Raw genomic sequence first — 21565 nt, forward strand, 5'->3', positions numbered from 1 at the left:
TGGGCGCACGGGGCTCTAGCTGGAGAAAGAGACCGGCGCGGGGCGGAGTCACCGCGGGCACCGCCCTGCCGACCCCGGGGCTGGAGGCAAAGTGCGGCAGGGCGGGTGAGGTAGCACCTTGAGTCATTCTGGAAACCGGCCTATTTAAAACAGGTCTCCACGATCACTTTAAGATTCATCCTCTGAGTGTCCCCAAGGTTCGGAGTTGCTTCCCTTGGGGAAAATGGCACAGGATGAATGGAGATCGTTGCGTGAGGAGGAGGGGATAGCGGAGTGGGGGGGGTGGGGGGGCAGGGGGTGAGCTGTCTCTGGCTCTTTGCTGCCTAGGGAAGAAGGGCTTAACTGCAGAGATGAGGCTGTAATGACCGAGGAAGCTGTTTGTGATTCCGAAACGGTTGGGTAGATTCAGAAGCAAGGTCCTCTGGGGATCCCTCTGACAGCCCTTCATCCTATGCGGAAAATGCTGGTTCGCTTCTTGCCCACTGGTGCCTAAACGGGTTCCTTGGTTACAGTTTGCCTAGTAGAAGTAATGGAGAAAAGAAAGGAACAGCAGAGAAAACATAAAGCTTTGCTTCAACCAGCCTAAGTCTACTAATTATCTTACCCGTACACTTTTTTATAGCATCTTAACTGGATGCTTTTGTGTCCTGAGGGCTACTCAGAGGCTCAGCCTGGGCGAGCGGGTTGGAAGCATGTTCCCGGGCAGAAGTAGGCAGTACGGGAGAGAACTGTTGCAGTCTTAACCGGGGACTGGGATCACATGCTGCTGGGGGTGGAAGAAGTGCTAAAACTGTGCCGCCTTTAATGAAACACACTGACACACCCTAATGAAAACCACTCTTGAAACATCTCCATCCTAGCTCTGATTTTGAGCTCTGCCTGAAATCCACCTATACCGACTTCTGCTGGCAGCTTAGAAAGAAAAACTGCAAAGAGCCTGGCAAATAGTCTTAACATCTGGTCTAGGGTTCCTTGCACATATTCAAACCTTGGCTTTTCAGACAAGTGTACCCTGTTTTGAGATGCTTCTTCCAAGAAGGGGAGGTTACTCTTAGACCTGGGCATAGAGTAAATGACACCTTAATGGTGAAGCAGAATTGCTAGGACCCTGGTTGAAATGAACAGTACAGACTATGTATACCTCATTAGCTTACAAATCACCTTTGTGAGGTGGGTGAACACCTGTAATTCTTGTCTTACTATTAGGCAGAGATTCAGAGATTTTGAGTATTTTGGCCAGGATCACTCAGTAGCTGGTAGAAGCCAGGCGGTAAAAATCAGATCTCCTTCTTAGGAGTTTACCCCAATAAGTTTGCCATGAATCGTTGCAGTCCTTATTACTAAGAAACAATGATTCACTTCCACCCAAAAGCCTGGAAACCAAAGAGAAGGAATCCAGAACTTAAATATCATAGGAAGAAATGTAACACGCAAGAAGAGACCGACCAGGTTCAGCAGGGCCACTCTCCTAGGGCTCTCCTTATGTTCAAAATCCTACTTACTACTTTTTCCTTATGCTCTGGAGCTTTTTTTCTTGAGTGGTTTTATGATATTGAACTTCAGTAATTATATAGTCTAAGACAGAGAACCACACAGTTATCTTTACAGATGGATCTCTCATTTCCAACCAGCGGTCTTCTCATATTTTCTCCTTGGGCAAAATATAACAAAAGTGATTTGAAACATAAGCAGAATGCATACACAGATCTCCTGGTCTATGTGGTTTCCTTGCCAGAAGCCCAGGAACGGCTTTGCTGTTCAGGAGTCATCACCAATCCTAGAGTGAACTTAGTTTGTTCATTAATTTTGCTTCCCACCAAGTACTCAGGCAAGAACAATACTGGAATTAGAATGCACTGCCTTGCAAACTATAAATTCCTATGCTTGTCAACTTCCTGCTGGGATTGCAGTTTAGGGTTCCTTTAAGGCCACTTAGGTATTTTAGTTGGTCCAGGACACACAAAAAATTCACCTGCCTCAGAGTGTAGGGAGATAACTATGTATTTCCAATGATGCATAAAAATAAAAATAAATAACAACTGCCCATTAATGAGCTTGTAAGTGATTGGGGAAAGTAGCTAAATTATTAATATTTAAACTACTCTTTCTTTCCCACTTCCCCCAACCCACCCCCAGCATTCTCCAAAGGGTGAACACTGGGGAGGATTCGCGGATTTGCTGAGTAGGTCGATGATTGGATGTGCGATAGGGAGGCCAAATGTGTTTAAAGGGATCAGTGTGAGCTTGGCCCCTGACGGGGGGGGGGGGGGGGGAAGCAGAGACGGTAATTGCAGAAGAGTTTACTTATGAGGGAGGGGAAAGGTTACAGTGGCAGCTGCCATAGGATAGGTGTTTAGGGAGCTTCACTGTGTAGTGCAAACTCTTGTACATTCTTTTTCTAGAAAATAACAACTTTAGCAAACGCTACATTCCTTTTCAATGCTTTTAGACTTGATATATATATTTTTGTTAAAAAACAAAAACAGCCCTAGCTGATGTGGCTCAGTGGATTGTGGCCTACAAACCAAAGGGTTGCCGGTTCAATTCCCAGTCAGTGCATATGGCTGGGTTGCAGGCTGGGTCTCTGGTTGGGGGCATGCAAGAGGCAACTGATGTTTCTCTTGCACATTGATGTTTCTCTCCCTCTTTTTCTCCCTTCCTTTCCCCTCTTTCTAAAACTAAGTGAAATGTTTTAAAAAGTGACATTTTGAGATTGGCCTTAGATGGAAAGTAGAGCCACACATACGACATACAGCAATTTAATTCATTTGTTCACACATCTTTGTAGAGCGCCTACAACGCTCTACAGGCACTGCTCGACGTGCTGACTGTTGTACTTCAACTACTGTGCACCCCTTACTCCATACAGATGTTCTCACAACAACTGGTGAGGCAGTAGTATTTTGTTTCGGGAAAGTCCCGCTGGTGCCCTTTCCCCTTAGCTCAGTGGCCCCCGAGTTGCACATGCACGAGGACGTGCGGGGTTTCAGACTCACCCCCCCGAGGTTCCGACCGAGTGGGTTTGGGGTAAGACACATTGAATCCTTATCTCAAATAAGCCCCCTAGCTGGTTTGGAAACAGTTGCTCTGAGTATTCCACTTTAGGAAACAGTTCTTCAACTTGTCAAAGGTGAATTTTCTTAAGCTTAGGCTGAGATAGTGGGTAAATCATGTATGTGTGTTTTTTACCAGCCAGAGGACAGGAGTAGATAAACTAAAATTCTGAGGAAAATCCAGAGAGGTATAAAATTTAGGACAAGGATGCGGGAATGGTTGTACTAACACACATCTCGTTGCACATGACGTCATTGCTTCAGGTTACTTTTCCCATTAGATTGTGTTTCTGTGTGTTTATGTGTCAGAAGCTGAACTAATTTTTACCTTTGCAAATTTGGACACTCTTAAAGCAAGTATGGTGCCTCAGGTCCTTCTCAGTCCTCCCTGAATTGTACAGGATTCTACAGGAGAATCCTTTTTAATATATATATATATATATATACATCTTATTATGCTATTACAGTTGTCCCATTCCCCCCCCCCTTTATTCCCCTCCACCTTGCACACCCACTCCCACCCACATTCCCCCCCTTTAGCTCATGTCCATGGGTTGTATAAATTCTTTTGCTTCTCCATTCCCTATACTATTCTTAACCTTCCCCTATTTTCTACCTACCATTTATGCTACTTATCCTCTGTACCTTTCCCCCTTCTCTCCCCCTCCCACTCCCACACCGATAACCCTCTATGTGATTTCCATTTCTGTGATTCTGTTCCTGTTTTAGTTGTTTGCTTAGTTTTTGTTTTTTTTTAGGTTCAGTTGTTAATAGCTGTTTGTTGTCATTTTAGTGTTCATATTTTTTATCTTTTTCTTAGATAAGTCCCTTTAACATTTCATATAATAAGGGTTGGGTGATGAACTGCTTAAACTTGACCTTATTTGGGAAGCACTTTATCTGCCCTTCCATTCTAAATGGTAGCTTTGCTGGATAGAGTAATCTTGGATGTAGGTCCTTGCCTTTCATGACTTTGAATACCTTTTTCCACCCCCTTCTTGCCTGCAAGGTCTCTTTTGAGAAATCAGCTGATAAGTCTTATGGGAACTCCTATGTAGGTAACTGTGTTCTTTTCTCTTGCTGCTTTTAAGATTTTCTCCTTATCTTTAATCTTGGCTAATGTGATTATGATGTACCTTGGTGTGTTCCTCCTTGGGTCCAACTTCTTTGGGACTCTCTGAGCATCCTGGACTTCCTGGAAGTCTATTTCCTTTGCCAGATTAGGGAAGTTCTCCTTCATTATTTCTTCAAATAAGTTTTCAATTTCTTGCTCTTCCTCTTCTCCTTCTGGCACCCCTATGATTCAGATATTGGAACATTTAAAGATGTCCTGGAGGTTCCTAAGCCTCTCCTCATTTTTAAAAATTATTCCTTCATTCTGTTCTGGTTGAATGTTTCTTTCTTCCTTCTGCTCCAAACTGTTGACTTGAGTCCTGGTTTCTTTTCCATCACTTTGGTTCCCTGTAGACTTTTATATCACATAATGCAACCTTCATTGCTGCCTGGGTCTTTTTTATGCTGTTGAAGTACCCAGTGAGTTCCTGGAGCATCCTGATAACCAGTGTTTTTAACTGTGCATCCGAAAGACTGGCTATCTCTGTCACTTAGTGGTATTTTTTCTGGAGCTTTGAACTATTTCATTTGGGGCATTTTTTGTTGTTTCGTTGCACCTGTTATGTAGTAAGGGGCTGAGCCTTAGGTGTTCACCAGGGTGGGGCGACCCACGTGGCTGCGCTGTGACACCATATGTGGGGGAGGGGTCCAAGAGTGAACAGTGCCACTTGTAACACTTTCTGCAGGTTTTCAGTCACTTCCCCCACAACCTACAATCAAACTGGGCCCTTCTGGTGCTGATTCCCAGTGGGTGGGCTTGTGTATGTTCTGGGACTGTGCAGATCTCTCCAACGAACTCTCCTATGGGGCTGGGAGTTTTTCCTGCTGCCACCTCAACCCCCACGGGTGTTTTCAATCAGAGGTTTGAGGCTTTATTTCCCTGTGCTGGAGGCCTGAGTTGTTCCTCCTGGTTTATCTGCACGCAAATGTAAGACCACCCAGTCTTCAAGACACTGCCTTGCAGGGTCCGCCAGCCGCTGCCTGTCTCTGCTCCTCCTAGTGGTCTGGATGAGTATTTGTTTAACTCCTTGGTTGTCAGACTTCCACACAGTTCGATTTTCTGACTGTTCTGGGTTTTTGTCTTTACATTTGTTGTCCTTCTTTTGGTTGTGTGAGGAGGAACAGCATCTACCTACACCTCCATCTTGGCTGGAAGTCCTAAGGGAGAATTCTCCAAGTTAGAATTCTACAGGAGGATTCTTCAAGTTCTGTTCATGATTATCTTACCCAAGAAGACAAAACAGGCAAAAGACAGCTGCCCTTTTCTTTTATGTGTTTCTCCCTTTGGAAGACACTTAAAAGCCATCCTGTGTAGGGTTTAATAAGGAATGCTTTAGTACGGTCAGTAAAGGAATTCAGAGATACCTTTGTGGCAGTGAGCACAAACTCATCTGGGAAATGTTTTTATGTCTATTAGAGCCCATCTTGTCCAGCCTGGGGTGTCCAACCTGCGGCCCGCGGGCCGCACGCAACCCAGGATGGCTGTGAATGTGGCCTAACACACAATTGTAAATTTACTTAAAACATTGTAAGATTTTTTTTATGGTTACATGTCACAATGTATTGAATGTGTGGCCCAAGACTCTCTTCTTCTTCCAGTGTGGCACAGAGACGCTAAAAGGTTGGACACCCTAATACCAAACAAAGCAGGTAAGTCAACAGTCATTAGGCCGCCCCACCCCCATCTGGGTCTTGGGGGAAAGCCAGTGAGGGTCCCTATTGTTAATATAACAGCTTTGGGTGGAGGTGGATCAATAAAGTGGTGAATAGGAGCTGGGAAGCATGGCAAAAGACCAATTTCCATCCTGTATGATGTACAGAGACCCACTCCTATTCCTTGTTCTCTGAAGGACAAGAAACCCAGGATCCTAGTAGCTGAGCCAGAGTCTAGCGCAGTGGCACGTGGTACTCCTGTCTTAGATGGGACAGGAAGGACCTCAGTGGACCAGCCCTTCTGTTCATACACAGGCAATGGCAGAAGCAGTTAACATCCAGGTGCAGTGTCTTCATGTAAAAACCATCACTATAAACCTGTGTGGCACCCTTTTCTTTTTTTATTTTGGAAGCTGTTAAAAGAACTCCAGTTTTATTCTGGTATCAGGTGGTCATGTGCTCTGGATGAACATCACCCAAGTACCAGGATGTGAATTCTGATTATTTTTAAGTCAATAACCATGCCAGGTACTGTTGGAGGAATGAACAGATGACATAATCATGGCCAATAAAATATGGGGGTTATTTTGCTTAGAATGCTTCTGAAAAAGATCTTATTTGCTCTTTTAAAAAGGGGGGATTCACAGGAAGTAGTACTCTTTTAGAGCTAACATGGTGCATGAGGATTTGATGCTTACTTAGTCCCTGTAGCCATCTAGCACCTGAGAAAAGACTGAAGATGACCAAGTAGAAAAACAGAAAGAACCTGCATCCTTGGTGTTTTTAAGATGCTAAATTGACTACCCTGGAAACTCCCTATCTTGTGTCTTAGTGTACATGAGACATTCATTTTCCTTGTTGAACATATTTTTAATTGGTCTTCTAACATTTGCTGTCAAAAGTACCCAAAGTAAAAACTGTCACTAGCTCCGTATGTATTTTTCTGAGGTCTAGAAGCATATGATGTAATTTACCAGTGAAGCATGCCCTGTGATTTGAGGGAGCAAAAGGAACCCTGGACTTGGATTCAAGAGCAATTTACTACCTGCATTTGGGTAAGTCACGCTCAGCCTTGCATTCGTCATCTGTAAAACTATGCTAATTATGTTTATTTCGGAGTAGTAAAAACTCAAATAAATAATGGAAGTGAAAGCATTTTCTATATAAATGTAAGTGCTGTTTAGCACAAGATGCTTTCGAAAGAAGATGAACTTAGAAGTCTCCAAGTTCGCCCCAGGGTCCCAGGGTCCCAGGCTGGACTCGCGCTGTCGGCAATGCCGTGCTGTGTCTTCACCAAGCATCACTGCGGCGCTGTCAGTCGGGGCAGTTGGGAGCATGGGCAGGCGGGGCAGGATTGTGACTGGCTCCTTCTGGGCTTAGCAGGAGTATCTTGATTCTGAATGTCTTTCATGGGACAGAACGTAGTGGTTCCAGGGTACTTGACCACTTATGTTATTGGTTTTCTAGCCATGTTGAGGCATTTTCAATTTCAGTTCTGACTGCTAACTGGTTTTCGCCAGTGGCATAGCTGTATATAAACCTGTACAACTATCTTGATTGTTTAAATGTAATACAACTGAAACTTCAACTGTTTATTGTGTTCTTGAGGTGGTCTTTAAGTGTAAAAGTTAGATATATTTACAAAATAGTCTTTCTTGAGTTTTGGGTAACATCTATCTCAAAACTCAAAAATGAAACCCAAAAAACCCTCTCCAACAGAAATATTATAAACGTAGTTTTTATTCTTTTCTTACCTTCAACGAAAAAGGGCCTCATGCCACCAAAACATTTTTTGAAACTCAGTAGCTGAACACTGAGCTCAAAAGAACCTGATGATTATTTTTCTAGACAACTGCTGAATAATTTGTATTGCTTTTTGAAAAATACCTAAGATGTTTTTATTACTTTGTTCCTTTTTAAAGTAGTAATATCCCCTCAATTTTTTCATAAAAACACAAAATATCTCTAGTAGTCCCAAGTGTCTTATATTTACATTTGTTCTAAGTGTTTTTCATTAAAATTTCTCTGAAATAAGTGCACTTCTAAAGAGAAAATAAAATTTAAAGACAGGAAGAAATAATCATGATTGTAGCAGTTATTCTGAACATTCTGAATCTTAGCAATTCAAATTAAAAATGTATTTAGTAGCCTGGGACCTCTCTAGTGATTAAAATTTCAATTCATTCACCTGTGGACCATCAGAAGATGGACAGCTGTTTATCTTACCAGCAGACACCGAATGATTCATTTTCTAAAGGTTTTTCCTCAACGAAACACCAAAAATAAATGTACTTAACAATATTTTAAAATTTATAGATTTACATAAACAGGTGTTTAAAAAAACAAAAAAAGTGTGCTTTTATAGATATAAATAAAACCCCATTTTAAGCATTAGCAACCAAAGAACGTTTTGAATGTTCCATTTGTTATTTTCCATTCAACTACTAGCTTATTAAATCAGCTATATATTTAATTCAAAAAAGGTTGATTTATAAGAAATTCCTTATATTTAGATAGCACTATGCTTCAATATAAATATTTAAAGCTATGTTAATAAGAAAAGCATAGAAGAAAAATAACATAACTTGCTTTAATACAAAGTTTTTTTTAATAAAAAAGTCAAAGTCTACATTAAATCAGGAAATCAATAAATCTGAATTATACAAGCTTTCTATATACTTAGAAAAACCAAAAACACACAGTTTATAATAAAACTCTTTAATTCAAAATAGAGTCTAATTTAAAGAAAATGTCATTATGCCCAGTTGAGTAGATAGGGTTTTGTCATTTAAATTAAACGGTTCTCCTGAAATATGGGAAATGTACAATAGAGAAAATTCAATCTCAAGGGTACTTCACAAATTGGCTAGCTAGCTTGCATCATGAATTAAATTCTTAGCTTCCAAAGGGCAGACACAGTCTTTAATTGCTTTTAGATAGGCACTTAAGAAATGCTTTTGATAAGGAGGAAACCCCAAACATTGTGAACTCCAGGGAAATGAGACTCTAAGACATAATAAGCTTCCACAACTGCCTTTCACAGCCAAGAAGTCACAACTATTTCCAAGTTCCACCTGTTAACAAGAATGAGGGAGAAGGAAACTAAAATGCTTGATTTCTTATTCAATTAAAAAGTAAATTTAGACAATTCAGTTCCTTTATCTCTCTCTGTCAACTTGGATTGATGATAGTCTTCTGTACCGGAACAGTTACCATGTAAGAACTAGGGAATGCTGCAATTTCCTCATGTATCACGCATTCACTATAACAGTAGCAAAACAGTCCTGTAACAAGGAAGGGGGGTGGGAGCAAGGTGTGGTGAGAAAAATCTCCTAAAATTGAGCAGAAGTTAAAGATTTTTTTTTCAAATTAGCAGCAGTTATAATTAGAAAAACCAAGTTAGTAAAATTGAGATAACCCCAGAATTTTAACAGTTCTCTCTCCTACTTGGCCACGTGATCTGAACAAAAAAATGGAGATGAATTATTAGAGGAACACATAGTAAGTATCAAAACAAATACTAGAATGAAAGAATGAAAGGGAGGAAGGAGGGAAGGAAAGAAGGAAACGGAGAGAATTTGGTGCGGGAGTCCCCAGAATGGCCTTATTGAAACATTGTGGAACTACCTAGCAGCAACATTTGTAACAACTTTAATAATCCTATGCAATTCTTCCCAATTAGGGAAAATATCCCTAAAAATAAATCATCATTTCAGATTTTGCTCACAGATCATTTGTAATGGTTATAGTTGTTTATCTTTTAAAAAATTCAATCAACAGCTAAGACAAACATTAGGCCATTCTTTGATAAGTATTATTCCTTAACTAGTACTTATGAAAGTAAAACCACAGAGTGTCATCTTAGAATTAAAATGTTGAGCTAGAAAGACTTAATTCTTAGGGAAATAGCCAGAGAAACTGATGCTGACATCATCTCCCTCATCATCTAATCACAACACCTCTGGCCTACATCTACCTCCTCCATTCCATTCCCAGTCTCCACAGTGATGTAGCTACACACGAACGACACTGCCCTTCAGTAAGCTGATTTACATCAAAGATCTGCCATGTCTGATTACGGTATTCCCACAAGAAAGCAAAATTCCACTTCACTGTGAACATCCACTCTGTTCAGGATCTTTGGTACATTTGGAGTATAAGAAAATAATGGCACAATCATACAAGTACTATCAAAGGAAAAATTTTCATTAAAAAAAATAAAAGTTAACCAGCCATGATATGTAACAACTTTCTAGAAAACCAAAGTAAATAGCTCTTTGTACTCTACAAGTCCATTTACATGATCAGAAGTTTGACATTTAAAAAAATAGTTTAATAAAAATACACTAGGTTCTACAAGCAGCCTTCATGGTCATTTCTTATAGTCAACTCACCATAATCAAATTAAAATAATGCATGTCCTCTTGTTAAAAAAGAAGTCCTCTTGTCACAAGAAAAGCAACTTTACATTTTATATAATATAGTACATCTCCCCTATGAGTACACAGACTGAGTATATAAAGGTCAGCAGTGTTTCTGAATGCAAAGTAAATATACTCGTGGAGTGCTTGAGTGAAGGTGTTAAACTTCCTCCTTGTTATGAACTTGTCACTCCCTACTGTGGAGTTTGTGTTATAACATGATGATAAATTCTACTTTTTAAATAACCAGTGTACTTCCTTTTTAAAATTTCTTAGAACCATTATAGAAATTGTCTTCATATGTATTCTACAGATGTCCAAACCAGTAGGGCAAGTGTTCTGACACCAACTATGGAAGATGGCTTTTATTGATTATCTAGACCCATCAGATTTGCAGGAAAACAGCAATACTGCGGTGTTACCTACAGGTTAGCCTATGTTGCTTTAAATGGTATGTTTCTCCTGAATTGATTAAAGGTGTTACAGTACAAAGCCACAGCACACACAGGCAGAATGGACCTTAATACGCATGTAGGCAGTGCAGTTAGAAAGGGATGTACGTTTCTTTTATTCCAGTACCTTCGTATAATAAAGTTAACAAAAATAATAAAATATTAAAAAAAAAAGCCAGCTGGCACTGCCAACCAATTCCTATAGTAGTCTTAGAAATCCTAATCCTGTAGAATTTCCTCTTGTAGGCATAAGCACCACCGTCTTCAGGAGTATTTCAGTGTATTGTTACCTATGCCAAGCAAGCCTGGTGATGCAGCTACCTGAGTTCTCTTGGTTGTGGGCGAATGTGATCTTCACTCATAACTTCCCAGGTTTCATGTAGGTGGGGATAGAGCCACGCTGAGTCAACCCTTCAAACCTTTTATATGTATAATTGAGGAAAACCCAGTCTTTGGATTTGTAGTCTGGTTCTGTGGTGTTTGGCACTAGAAAGATAGAAAAATTAACCAAGAGCAAAAGAATTTTATTAGTGAAAATGTCATCATTTATAGATTTTTATTAGTGTTAGCTGTGTTGTCGATTGCCTTACCTGGTTGTAAAATATCCGATTCAGGAAAGTCATCAAAATTTGAAGTATCATCAATGCTTTTGATCTCTATAGGGATGGCTGCCGGCCTCTCCCTGTAAAAGGTATTGAGCAGCCATGATAAATTTTCTTGAACACCGAATTTTCCAAAAATAATTCTACTTGAAAATCCTTCATGTTGTTCTATAGTATCAGAAGAGCCAAGGAAAGTTATTATGGATTTGAAAAGTTAGGTGGATTCATAATTGAGTATAATTTTTTATGAAAATAGTATCATTTACTTGGAATTTTTATTTCTGTGTATAAAGACTTACTCATGTTTTTTTCCAATGGAAAACTAGTGTTAATGAAAAAGAAAGTAAAACAGATTTTATTTAAAAGATCTTGTAATTATATTAAGTACACCAGGGGGACTGGATCCTACCTAATTAACTTAGGAATATAATTCTTCTAAGAGAAGAACCATACACCAAGTCACTTGGGAAACTAAGGGGCTCCAAGGGTGATGGGACTACACATTTGGAATGAAATCTGAATCCAAAAACTTCTTAGGAGTCATATAAATTCTAAGGGAATCAGGGACATTGGGTTAAATTAGGACATTCAGTCCTGAAAATGCCTTCTTACCAGGCTAAAAGTTTTAAAGTATAGGAATAGTTAAAAGAAGTTATCAATTTTTATTGCTTCTATAGTTTTAACAAATATTTATTGGGTGTATTCAGGTTAAGTTTACACAAAAGCATGTGTATATTCTTCCCAGAATTATTCCAAGTTATTTATACGCAATAAGAACCACAGACCCTAGTCCCCTCAGATCTAATCTCTTTTCATTAACTGGCAGTATGACCTTAGGCACGTAAGTCTCTATCTACTCTGTGACTATTTCCTTATTATTAAGCCAAGACACTAGACTGGTAGTCTCTAAGCACCTTGTAACTGTAAAAAGGGGGGAATCACAGTTCTGTTCACTGAGATGGTTGATACATGTACAGTATAATATGACGCAGCAGGATTCCAGAATAAAATTGCCCAGGTCCAATTCTGGTTAGTAATTCTAGCTGTTTACTAGCTGTGGCACTGTAGCAAGTCACTTCTCTATGCATTAGCTTCCTCATTTGTAAAACGGGGAAAATAATAGTGCCTATTTTATAAGACTAATTATAAGGATAAGAAATCTACATAAAGTACTTAGGAAAGTGTTGAACCTATAATAAATGATCAGAAAATTAGCTGTTTTTATAATAGGGTGCCTAACCCACAGTAGGAGCTCCAGTGAAGACCTCCATGGTAGAAGTGGCACATAAGCTGTCTTAGAAGATGGAAAGGAGAGGGTGTGGCAGGGGCAGGGGCTCAAATGAGGGCAGGGAGGACATGAGCGTTTCAGTCAGAATGAACAGCAAATGACGAAGCTGTGAGGTAGGGGGAGCGGGAAAAATGACACAAGATGAAACCTGTAGCGATGAGGTAGGAGTCACACTCCACAGGCCTGAAATGCAGTTAAGGATCCTTAAGTGTATTCTAAGTGCAAAGGGAAGGAAGAAAGTGGCATGATCAGATTTGTTTCTAAACTGTTCCTATGTGGAGAACAGATCAGAATAATTGAAGATAGTTTGGCCATAAACTGAATAAAAGCCAGTGCTCACAATTAACAAATATAAGCAAATTCTTATGTTACTTGCAGTATTTAACTTTCCTCACAATGTTTAAAAAGGCACTGAATCTTATAAATTAATAAAGGAGACAAAGGATGGTATATTAACAAGAGGACAAAATTGAAAGGTTCTAGAGTGAAATGGAAATGCAATTTGGTTGTGCTACCTGCCTTCATCATGTAAGTCTGGGTGCAGAAGTCAAACAGTGTGTGATCTTCCCCTGGAAGTGTACGCCAGTTAAAACCAGCCATTTAGCTATATTTCAGTCTCACTCACTTACATATTGCATAATCTGAAAAACACTGAGTTAATAATATAACAGTGTTGCTTCTTGTATTTAATCCAGCAGAATCAGAGACAAATTAACCACTGAATCATTTTTTACTCAGCCCTTTTCCATTCAAAGCTTATGAACATACCTGATGTGCCCCCAGTCTACACCTTCAAAAAAGGGATGGCCTTTTATTTCTTCTACTCCACTATTCCCAATTCTGTTTTCAGAATCAATACAAAATCTAGGAAATGGACACAGAAAAATTATCATATGCAAATTACATCTAAGGTTTTCTATTTTCATTATTTCAAACTTTTAACTTTTGTGTTTACTTAAGTTACCTCTGTTTATTATGGGAAATGTGGGAGAAAATATAAATTATCTGTAATTGCATCATTCACAGATAACTGCTATAAACAGTTTGAAGTCATTTCCTTCTAGTATTTTATTATAATTTTAAAAACATTATGTTGATAAATTATTTACTATTTTAGGACATTTTTTTCACTTAATATATTAAGAAAATTCCCCAAAGTCATTAAAAGTTTTTCTATAACTTCATTTTCTAAAATTTATATATGGAAATATTATAATTTATTGAGCCAGTGCACTACTGCTGAACATTTAGATAGTTTTCAATTTTTCATTACTGAAAACAGTATCATGATAAACATATTGTACCTAAATCTTTACACACATTCTGTATAAACAAAATTACTAAAAATAGAATTGCTGGGTCAAAGGTCATATACTGCTTAAAGATTTTTCATAATATGCTGTCAATGGCTGTTCCCATAGTTGTCCCAATGTATATTCCTTCCAGCCATTCACAACGGAATCAAAACACTTCATCTTAACTGAGACACAGAATGGAATCCTTTGCTTATATAAGATTTCATATAAAGACTTTTGTGATATTAACGGCTACTAACAATGTAGTTTTCCTTTTCTCTTTAATGGCATAGGATCACTGCAGTCTCCCAGGAGTGACCTTTGAAACAATACAAGGCCTCTGCTCTCTTGTTAACTCTTAGTTTGTTTTTTTTCCTGCAGACTTCCTTTTAAGAGTTTGCATGAACAACAACAAAAAAAAACCCAAAACAAAAAAAAAACACCTTTTCTTTATCGATCTCTTTGACTGTATATATCAGTGGTAGTCCTTTCCCTCCCATAAAATGAAATGGCCAATTTGGTCTTTTAGGTACCTGTGAAGTTTTAAGGTATGACAAACTCCTCTAGGGACTTTAACTACTGACCTAAGAATTAAATCCTTGGCTTTTTCAGATATAGGCACCTCTGGAGGAAATACCAGAGTTTCTTTCCAGTTCATCACTTTTCTGTATGTTTCTTGAGGTGTTTCAGAGCAGAAAGGTGGATACCCTACATGAGAGACATGAGAGAAAACAAAAGTTGTGTCAGCTTTTAGGATCAATTATGCTCTGCACCTGCTGTACACAAAGCCCTGAGTGCTCTAGTTAACAATAAAAGATGCCACCAGTCATCAATTCATGATGAAATTCCTAATGAAGTCAGTAAAATACAGGATTTAAAGCATTCCCCTCCTCCCACTTTTACCTGAAAGGCCATGCAGATACAATTTTGACACATGGGGGTTCAGTTAAATACCTACTTCTTGAAACTGGATCCCTAGGGAGCTCGTCATGGAGTGGGGTGGGGAAATGTGGAGGTGTGTGTGTGTGTCAGAAATTGGTTTAAAAGAATTCTGTTGTGTTAGCCCATGGTATCTGCATATGTTCAATCAGCAGTACTCAAGGCAATTTATATAGTATGCACATAAATGAATGACAAAACATACCTATCAGCATTTCATACATAATCACTCCCAAAGACCACCAGTCACACAATTTGTTGTAACCAGTCTGCATGAACACCTCTGGCGCAATGTAATCTGGCGTCCCAACTGTGGAATATGCCTGCAAAGGAGTAGCTTGTCAAACCAGTATTCTTAATATATTTTTTGAAAGATGTGAGCATGACTATCATAAAAAGCAACATATAGCAAAGTTAGTTTTCTGATACTTGTTTTGCATGTTTATCATGTATAAGGCTTAAGTGATAGGTACGGAGTCAGATAATGTTATTTAAGACATGATTTCTGCCCCCCAAGAAGCTCAACTATTGTAAGTTATCAATATATTTAGTCCTAAATCCATTTCAAAATGACTAAAAAGATTAAGCCCAGTAGGCCTTGCTCCCCCCACCCACTCACTGTTAATATGTTCTTAGGCAGGTTATTCCACCTCTCTGAGCCTCAGCTCCTGCTTACATAAAACTGGAGTAATAATTGGAGTCTGCCTGTACAGTTGATATGAGGATAAAATAAGAAAAGGAATGTGCTTTGTAAATTACTACAACCTACTATATATAAACATCAGGTATTTTCATTACAAACTGAATTCCAGGCCACTGCTCATCCATTAGGAAGCAATTCTTAATTCATATAAAGCCTGAAAGAAAAATTACTTAAGGAAAGATTTCTCCACTAAGGGTAGTACTCTAAGGGCCATCTAAAAATGTGTGACAGCAGATTTTGTCATTTCAATGACCTGGATGGAGGAGGACACAATTGGCTTTGGGTGGGCAGGGGATACAGGTTCTGAAGGAATTTCCTGCCCCAAATTCAATCAAGCCCCCTCTACTTCTCCATTGGGGAACACCATATAACTTATGATGATGGCCACAAGAACAGTAAAACATGCACAAAAGTAATCATCTGCAAATATTCTGAAAATAAGGGGTTACAGAATTCCCATCATATTTTTAAGCAGTATTCATTTTTCCCTTATAAAGTAGGAAATACTGTAATTCTTTTCTCAATGGTAAAATCTAATCTAAAAGTGACACATTTAAAGTAGAAGGAAGTTTTTGTGGTTAATGCGTAACTCGACACATTTTAAAAACATTTTTAAAGCCTTTAAAAGCACAGAAATGTTCTACTCGCTCAGGAAGCTTGCAATTACGTGCTTCGGGCTGATGAGAGAATGAGCTCAATAGTGCAAAGGTCATTTTATTTGGTGTGAGAGGGTATCCTTCTTGAGGGAATGCTGAATTAATTTCACGTTCATCACTTTGTTGAATTTAACATATTTACACAGTATCTATATGTGCGAGGCATTGTACAGGAAATTAGGAAAACAAAGTCAAAAGGCACATTTCTAACAGTGAGAACGTTCAAAGACCTAGTCAACAGGATAAAGGAAAAGAGGGAAGGGGCAAGTGAGTCTTATATTTGCAAAGTAAAAGATAAGAAGTTGTGTAGGGTAATGAAGAGATAGTGTTTCTGCACAAGGAAGGAGTAATTTATCTGTGGTAAAGTCTGCTTTCTAATTTTATTTATTGGAGGATTGTTAACACACCAAGCTTCTTGTTTACTTTATAAAGAAGTTCTTAGAAACACACAACCCCATTACAAGTGTTGATTGATATTTGTTGTATCAGGACAAGTATAGAACATGGAAAAATGGACATCACAAGACTTTCACTACAATTATGCTTATCTCAGTGAGTTTTACATAAAGTGCTACTTACTAGTAAATAGAGTATTTATATGTGGATATGCTGGATAAAGTACTCTAAAGTTAAATTATAAAGTAAAAATCAGCACTTCACTTTATAGGTAAGGCGACATTACAGAGAAACTAAGGAAACTGTGTGACCTTAGAGCAAGCTCCATCATTGCTGTAAAGTAAGTAATGACCCTTGAAAAAGCACAAAATATTCAAGCAAAAACCAAAGGAGGTTGTAGAACCAGGGCACACAACTGTTTCTTAAAAACGTGGCTAACTCACCAGTTGTCTTCGATTCTTCTTCCATGTTTCTGCTTTCCTCTTGGAGTTCATGTTCTGAAATGCTAATTTCAACAAGACAGAGTTGTAATCATGAGAGAAAAACTCTCACCCCAAAACAAATTCACACATATATGTTTAAAATGCATTGGCTGCCCTGACCAGTGTGGCATTTTTGGTTGGGCATCATCGCACAAAGCAAAGGTCGCCAGTTTGATTCCGGGTCAGAGCACATGCCTGAGTTGCAGGTTCAGTCCCTGGTTGGGGCAAATACGAAGAGGCAACCGATCGATGTTTCTCTCCCACATCAATGTTTCTCTCCCTCTCTTCCTCCCTCCCATTCCCTCTCTCTAAAAAAATAAATATTTTTTTAAAATGCATTGGTTTAAGGAGTAAGGAGCGGAAGAGAACATTTACTTCTCAACAGCACTGAATTAGAACAGCTATACTATTTTCATCCAAACAAAAACAAAAAACAAACTTACAGAAGTCACTTGGTGGGTTGTGTGTAAGGTTTCTGTAGAATTCAGTTCTGTGAGCTTTCTTTAATCCCGTGCATAAACCAAAATCAGATAATTTTACATGACCCTAAAAAAAACCAAAAAGAAACTAGTAAAATCAGTGGATTATATTGCTATTAACTTTGAAACAAAAGCTTTATTATAAACCCTTTTCAAAATTCAATTATTATAAAAATTCTTAGCTTATAATTCATACAAATGAAATGTAATATAAATATTTGATGATTGCATCATACTATGCAATAATGTATTACAGTTTAGCAATAATAAACTGCAGTTGTCAATTCCCAGTCACAAATCAGCTCTATTATTTCTCCATAAAATACTAAGCAACCTAATCATTCACCAGTTTATTCACATGCCTTGGCATCCAACAAAAGGTTGTCTGGTTTAATATCCCGATGGATAAAACCCAACTGGTGGATCGCGTCTATTGCCAGAACAGTCTCTGAAATATAGAACTGTGTTTCCTCTTCTGTCAAGGTATCTTTCTTCATTAGCAATGTCATCATGTCACCTGTAAGTGAAAAATAAGGGGAAAAAAGTTTCATGTGTTGAAAATGCCTCAAAAGCTTTCTTTGTATGTATATAATGCTGCCTGATTTTTGCATTTTCTGATCCACCCAGTATACCTCCAACCATCTCTAGGGCCAAAGAAAGAGTATCATTGCATAAGCAGAAGTTTTATGATATTTAGTGGGTTTTAGATTGAAAATAGGTAAAATCAAATCAAAGCAGAGATATAATGAAGTTATATCTACCACTCAACATCCAGAATAAGTTGCTGAGAAAAACATGTCAAATTGGAAAACAAATCAATAAGCACACCCAGAAATGGAATATACTCTTTCAAATTCAAGTTTCAAAAACACTCAGAGCTCTTCGGGCTAGCAAAAATAGGGCATCGTTCCACTAAGAGACTCACCTGTAGACATTCTTTATTTTCAAGGGATTTTTTTCTTTAAAAGGAGGTAAAGAACAAACACTGGTGAACTTACAACTCAAAATTGACAGCTGTCAATATATTTTCACGATGCTTCAAGACTTCTTTAAAAAAATAACGAATATTCTTTGTCCTCTGTTCCCATTCTATTCCTCTTTCCCTTTTTGCTGAGTAAACATTATCATGCATTTGGTTTGATGTGTACCCTTCCAACTTATTTTTAAAATGTGTTTTCATATACAATATTTATATATTAATCTATGGACTTATAGTCTTTTGTAGGTTTTTTAAAATTACAAAAATGGTATCAACTGTACACATAATCACACAGCTTGCTTTATTACTCCACTCTGTTTCTGAGACCTCACTGTTGAAACAAATATAGCTCCTGACTTTTAACTACTGTAGAAATGTCCTCACATAATTATGCCACATCTTACTTATCCATTCTTTCATGGGTGGACATTTATCTTGCATCCAGTTCTTCGCTATTATGACAACGCTGCAATGAGCATCCTTTTACAGGTCTCTTGTACGTGGGCACGGGGGAGGGTCTCTAGACAGTAGAGCTGGTTGTGGAATTGTGAGGCTGCAGGACATCTGCATTTTCCACTTCACTGCTGTGGAAGAACTGCTCTCCATAGAGTTATAATTTATATAAACGAGAGGCCAGTTTCTCCACAGTCCCATTGGACTTTTATGTTTTTACTAATCAGATGAGTATGAAGTGGTATCTCATTCTTGTTTTAATTTGCATCTCCCTGAATTTGGTGAAGTTGAACATTTTCCTATATATTTATAGACTAGCCAGAGTTCACTTCAGTGCGTTGTCTATCATTTGCCCATGGGGTTGTCTTTTTCTTTAGTGACTTGTTCTTAATTCTGGACTGAAAACATTCTAATTATATACAGTAAACCCAGAATGATAGTACTTAAAATGTGCCAACTTTATCATTCCTTCAAAATAATCTGATTCGTGGTCAAAATTAGCATTATTATGGGAGCAACCATTAGAAAACCATGCCTGACTATGTGAAACCTCAGAGCTAGGAACATAACAGTAAACCTAATCAATGAAATTATAATTATACACAGTGGTTTGCTTGTGTCAGTCTGTCGGTGCTGTTTCGTTTGCTTTTACCTCCAGGGAGAAACTCCATGATAAGATAAAGGTTCCTCTTATCTTGAAAACTGTAAAACATCTTCACCACCCAGGCACCATCTGCTTCTACCAAAATATCTCTTTCTGCTCGAATATGAGCCACCTAGATGAATGCATTTTGAAAAAATAATTGTAACACATCACACATTTTTCAAGCTTACCTCTTACAATTATCCATCCATTTCCTTAGAAGTCACGAAGGAAAGCTGGAGTTTTAGAAAAGATTTGAAACATATATGCATGTTCATATTCTTATTAAATATGGAGAATCTGAGGAAATAGTTTGTTTTAGCTTACATATTTAGGCCTAAAAAAGTGGCATCCACAGGTATATTAGAGGAAGCTTAGGCCTCTGAAGTACAAAAATGACTAGTCTAAAACCTTTCTGACAAGATTCTCTACCTGGGCAAGGATCCTGGCTTTGTCTTATAAATTTAGGCCATAGCCTGACTTTTAAAAATTAATAGTAAGAAAGCTCTATAAATTGGCATGGTAGTTGCTAAAGTCAGGGTCCTTAGCAGACTATTTTTAACTGTTAGGAGTCAAACAAAGGACCTGTCTTGGTCTTTAACCATTTGGTTGTTGTCTTAAGAAGCAGAAATGTTTCTAATAACTTTATACTATTTTGTTATAACCCAAAACTTCTATAATATCTATAAACATGATCTATAACAATTTAATGTAATTTTGGGGGGGATTGCTACTGACTTTTGTCAGATGCACAATTACTAGGGGTCCATTTTATAGGCTGGAATATTTTATAAACCGAGTAGTTTGTGGAGTTCATATAATCAATTTTCAAGTGTTTTTGCATTAATATATTTATACATTCTTTCTTGAAAGACTAACAATAAGATCTGATTTTATGCTTTTGCTATTTACATTGTGCACTATCATGGAGTCAGGCCCAAAGCAGATGACAACACGGAATTTGTAAAGCTTTTCATGTTAATAAAATATCTGCTTAAAATATCCCATTTGAGATTATTATGTTATGTAGTATGGTAAATGCTCTAAGATCGAAGCTGAAAACTTAAGAAATTGTTTTCTGGCATCAAATAACTTTGTAATCTCTCTGGATCTGTTTCAAAATTCTTACTCATTGTCTTTTACAAAACATTCTAGGATGATAAAGGAAAAACCTTAAACTTTTGGTGTTGCCTCTGGTTTTGTCAGGCAAAACAACCACACCACCAACTTGACTTGGTTATTTTTAAGTATCTTAAAGCCAGATGACAGAATATGTTCTCAAAATGAGCCTATGGTTCCAAAGGACAGCAAGTGCCATGCACAGTAATCTGGTACCACAGCAGTGAAGACAGAAGTTGCCACTTAACTTTGTGGGTAATTAGCATTAAACTAAATGAGATAAAAACTTAAAATTAATGATGCATTGAAATTCAGTGGGAAAAGATTTTCTAAAATAAAACTCAATGGTGCCAAATGCAGATTTATTCACATAGGAGAAAACCAACCCCAAAGTGCAAAGTCCCACTGAAACCGCCCCTGCACAGGAACAAACCATGGTCAGGGGCTCTTCAAATTCTGGCAAAATATTCTAGACCAGATCTGTCCAGTAGAAATACAATGCAAGTCACACGTGTAATTTAAAATTTTCTAGGAGTCACATAACAAGTAAAAACAAACAGGTGAAGGTGAATTTTTTTAAATAATAAAGTTTAATAACTTCATATATCTAAAATTATATTGGTTATATATTTAGTATAACCAATATAAAATTATTGAAATATTTTACACTCTTTTTTTCATACCAAGTCTCCAAAAGTTGCTGTGAATTTTCCATCTGTAGCACATCTCAATTCAGACCAGGTACTTTTAAGTGCCCAGTATCCACATGTGGCTAGTAGTTAAAGACAACAGCTGGACCTCACCGCTGCCTTTTGCCCTTAAAAGCCTACCCAGGACCA

The 21565-nt window shown here is 38.0% G+C and overlaps 1 protein-coding gene across 4 annotated transcripts in view; it reads right to left on the bottom strand.

The window, feature by feature from the left end:
• Window positions 1-8521: 8521 nt before the first annotated feature.
• Window positions 8522-21565, bottom strand: part of STK38L (serine/threonine kinase 38 like) — a 72970-nt gene continuing 59926 nt past the window's right edge. For 3 of the 4 annotated variants that reach the window (XM_071221059.1, XM_024575393.3, XM_024575395.3), the window contains 9 exons: window positions 19617-19740; window positions 17895-18049; window positions 17497-17599; window positions 17015-17076; window positions 15022-15139; window positions 14462-14585; window positions 13351-13446; window positions 11283-11374; window positions 8522-11178 (listed from right to left, as the gene is read on the bottom strand). In XM_071221059.1, coding sequence (XP_071077160.1) covers window positions 11051-11178; window positions 11283-11374; window positions 13351-13446; window positions 14462-14585; window positions 15022-15139; window positions 17015-17076; window positions 17497-17599; window positions 17895-18049; window positions 19617-19740 — 1002 coding nt within the window. In that variant the 3' untranslated portion in view covers window positions 8522-11050. The remainder of the gene's footprint in view (window positions 11179-11282; window positions 11375-13350; window positions 13447-14461; window positions 14586-15021; window positions 15140-17014; window positions 17077-17496; window positions 17600-17894; window positions 18050-19616; window positions 19741-21565) is intronic. The other variant, XM_045184099.3, reaches the window with a different exon arrangement.

Source organism: Desmodus rotundus, chromosome 3 (genome assembly GCF_022682495.2).
Source record: "Desmodus rotundus isolate HL8 chromosome 3, HLdesRot8A.1, whole genome shotgun sequence".
In the NCBI taxonomy this organism is placed as follows: Eukaryota; Metazoa; Chordata; class Mammalia; order Chiroptera; family Phyllostomidae; genus Desmodus; species Desmodus rotundus.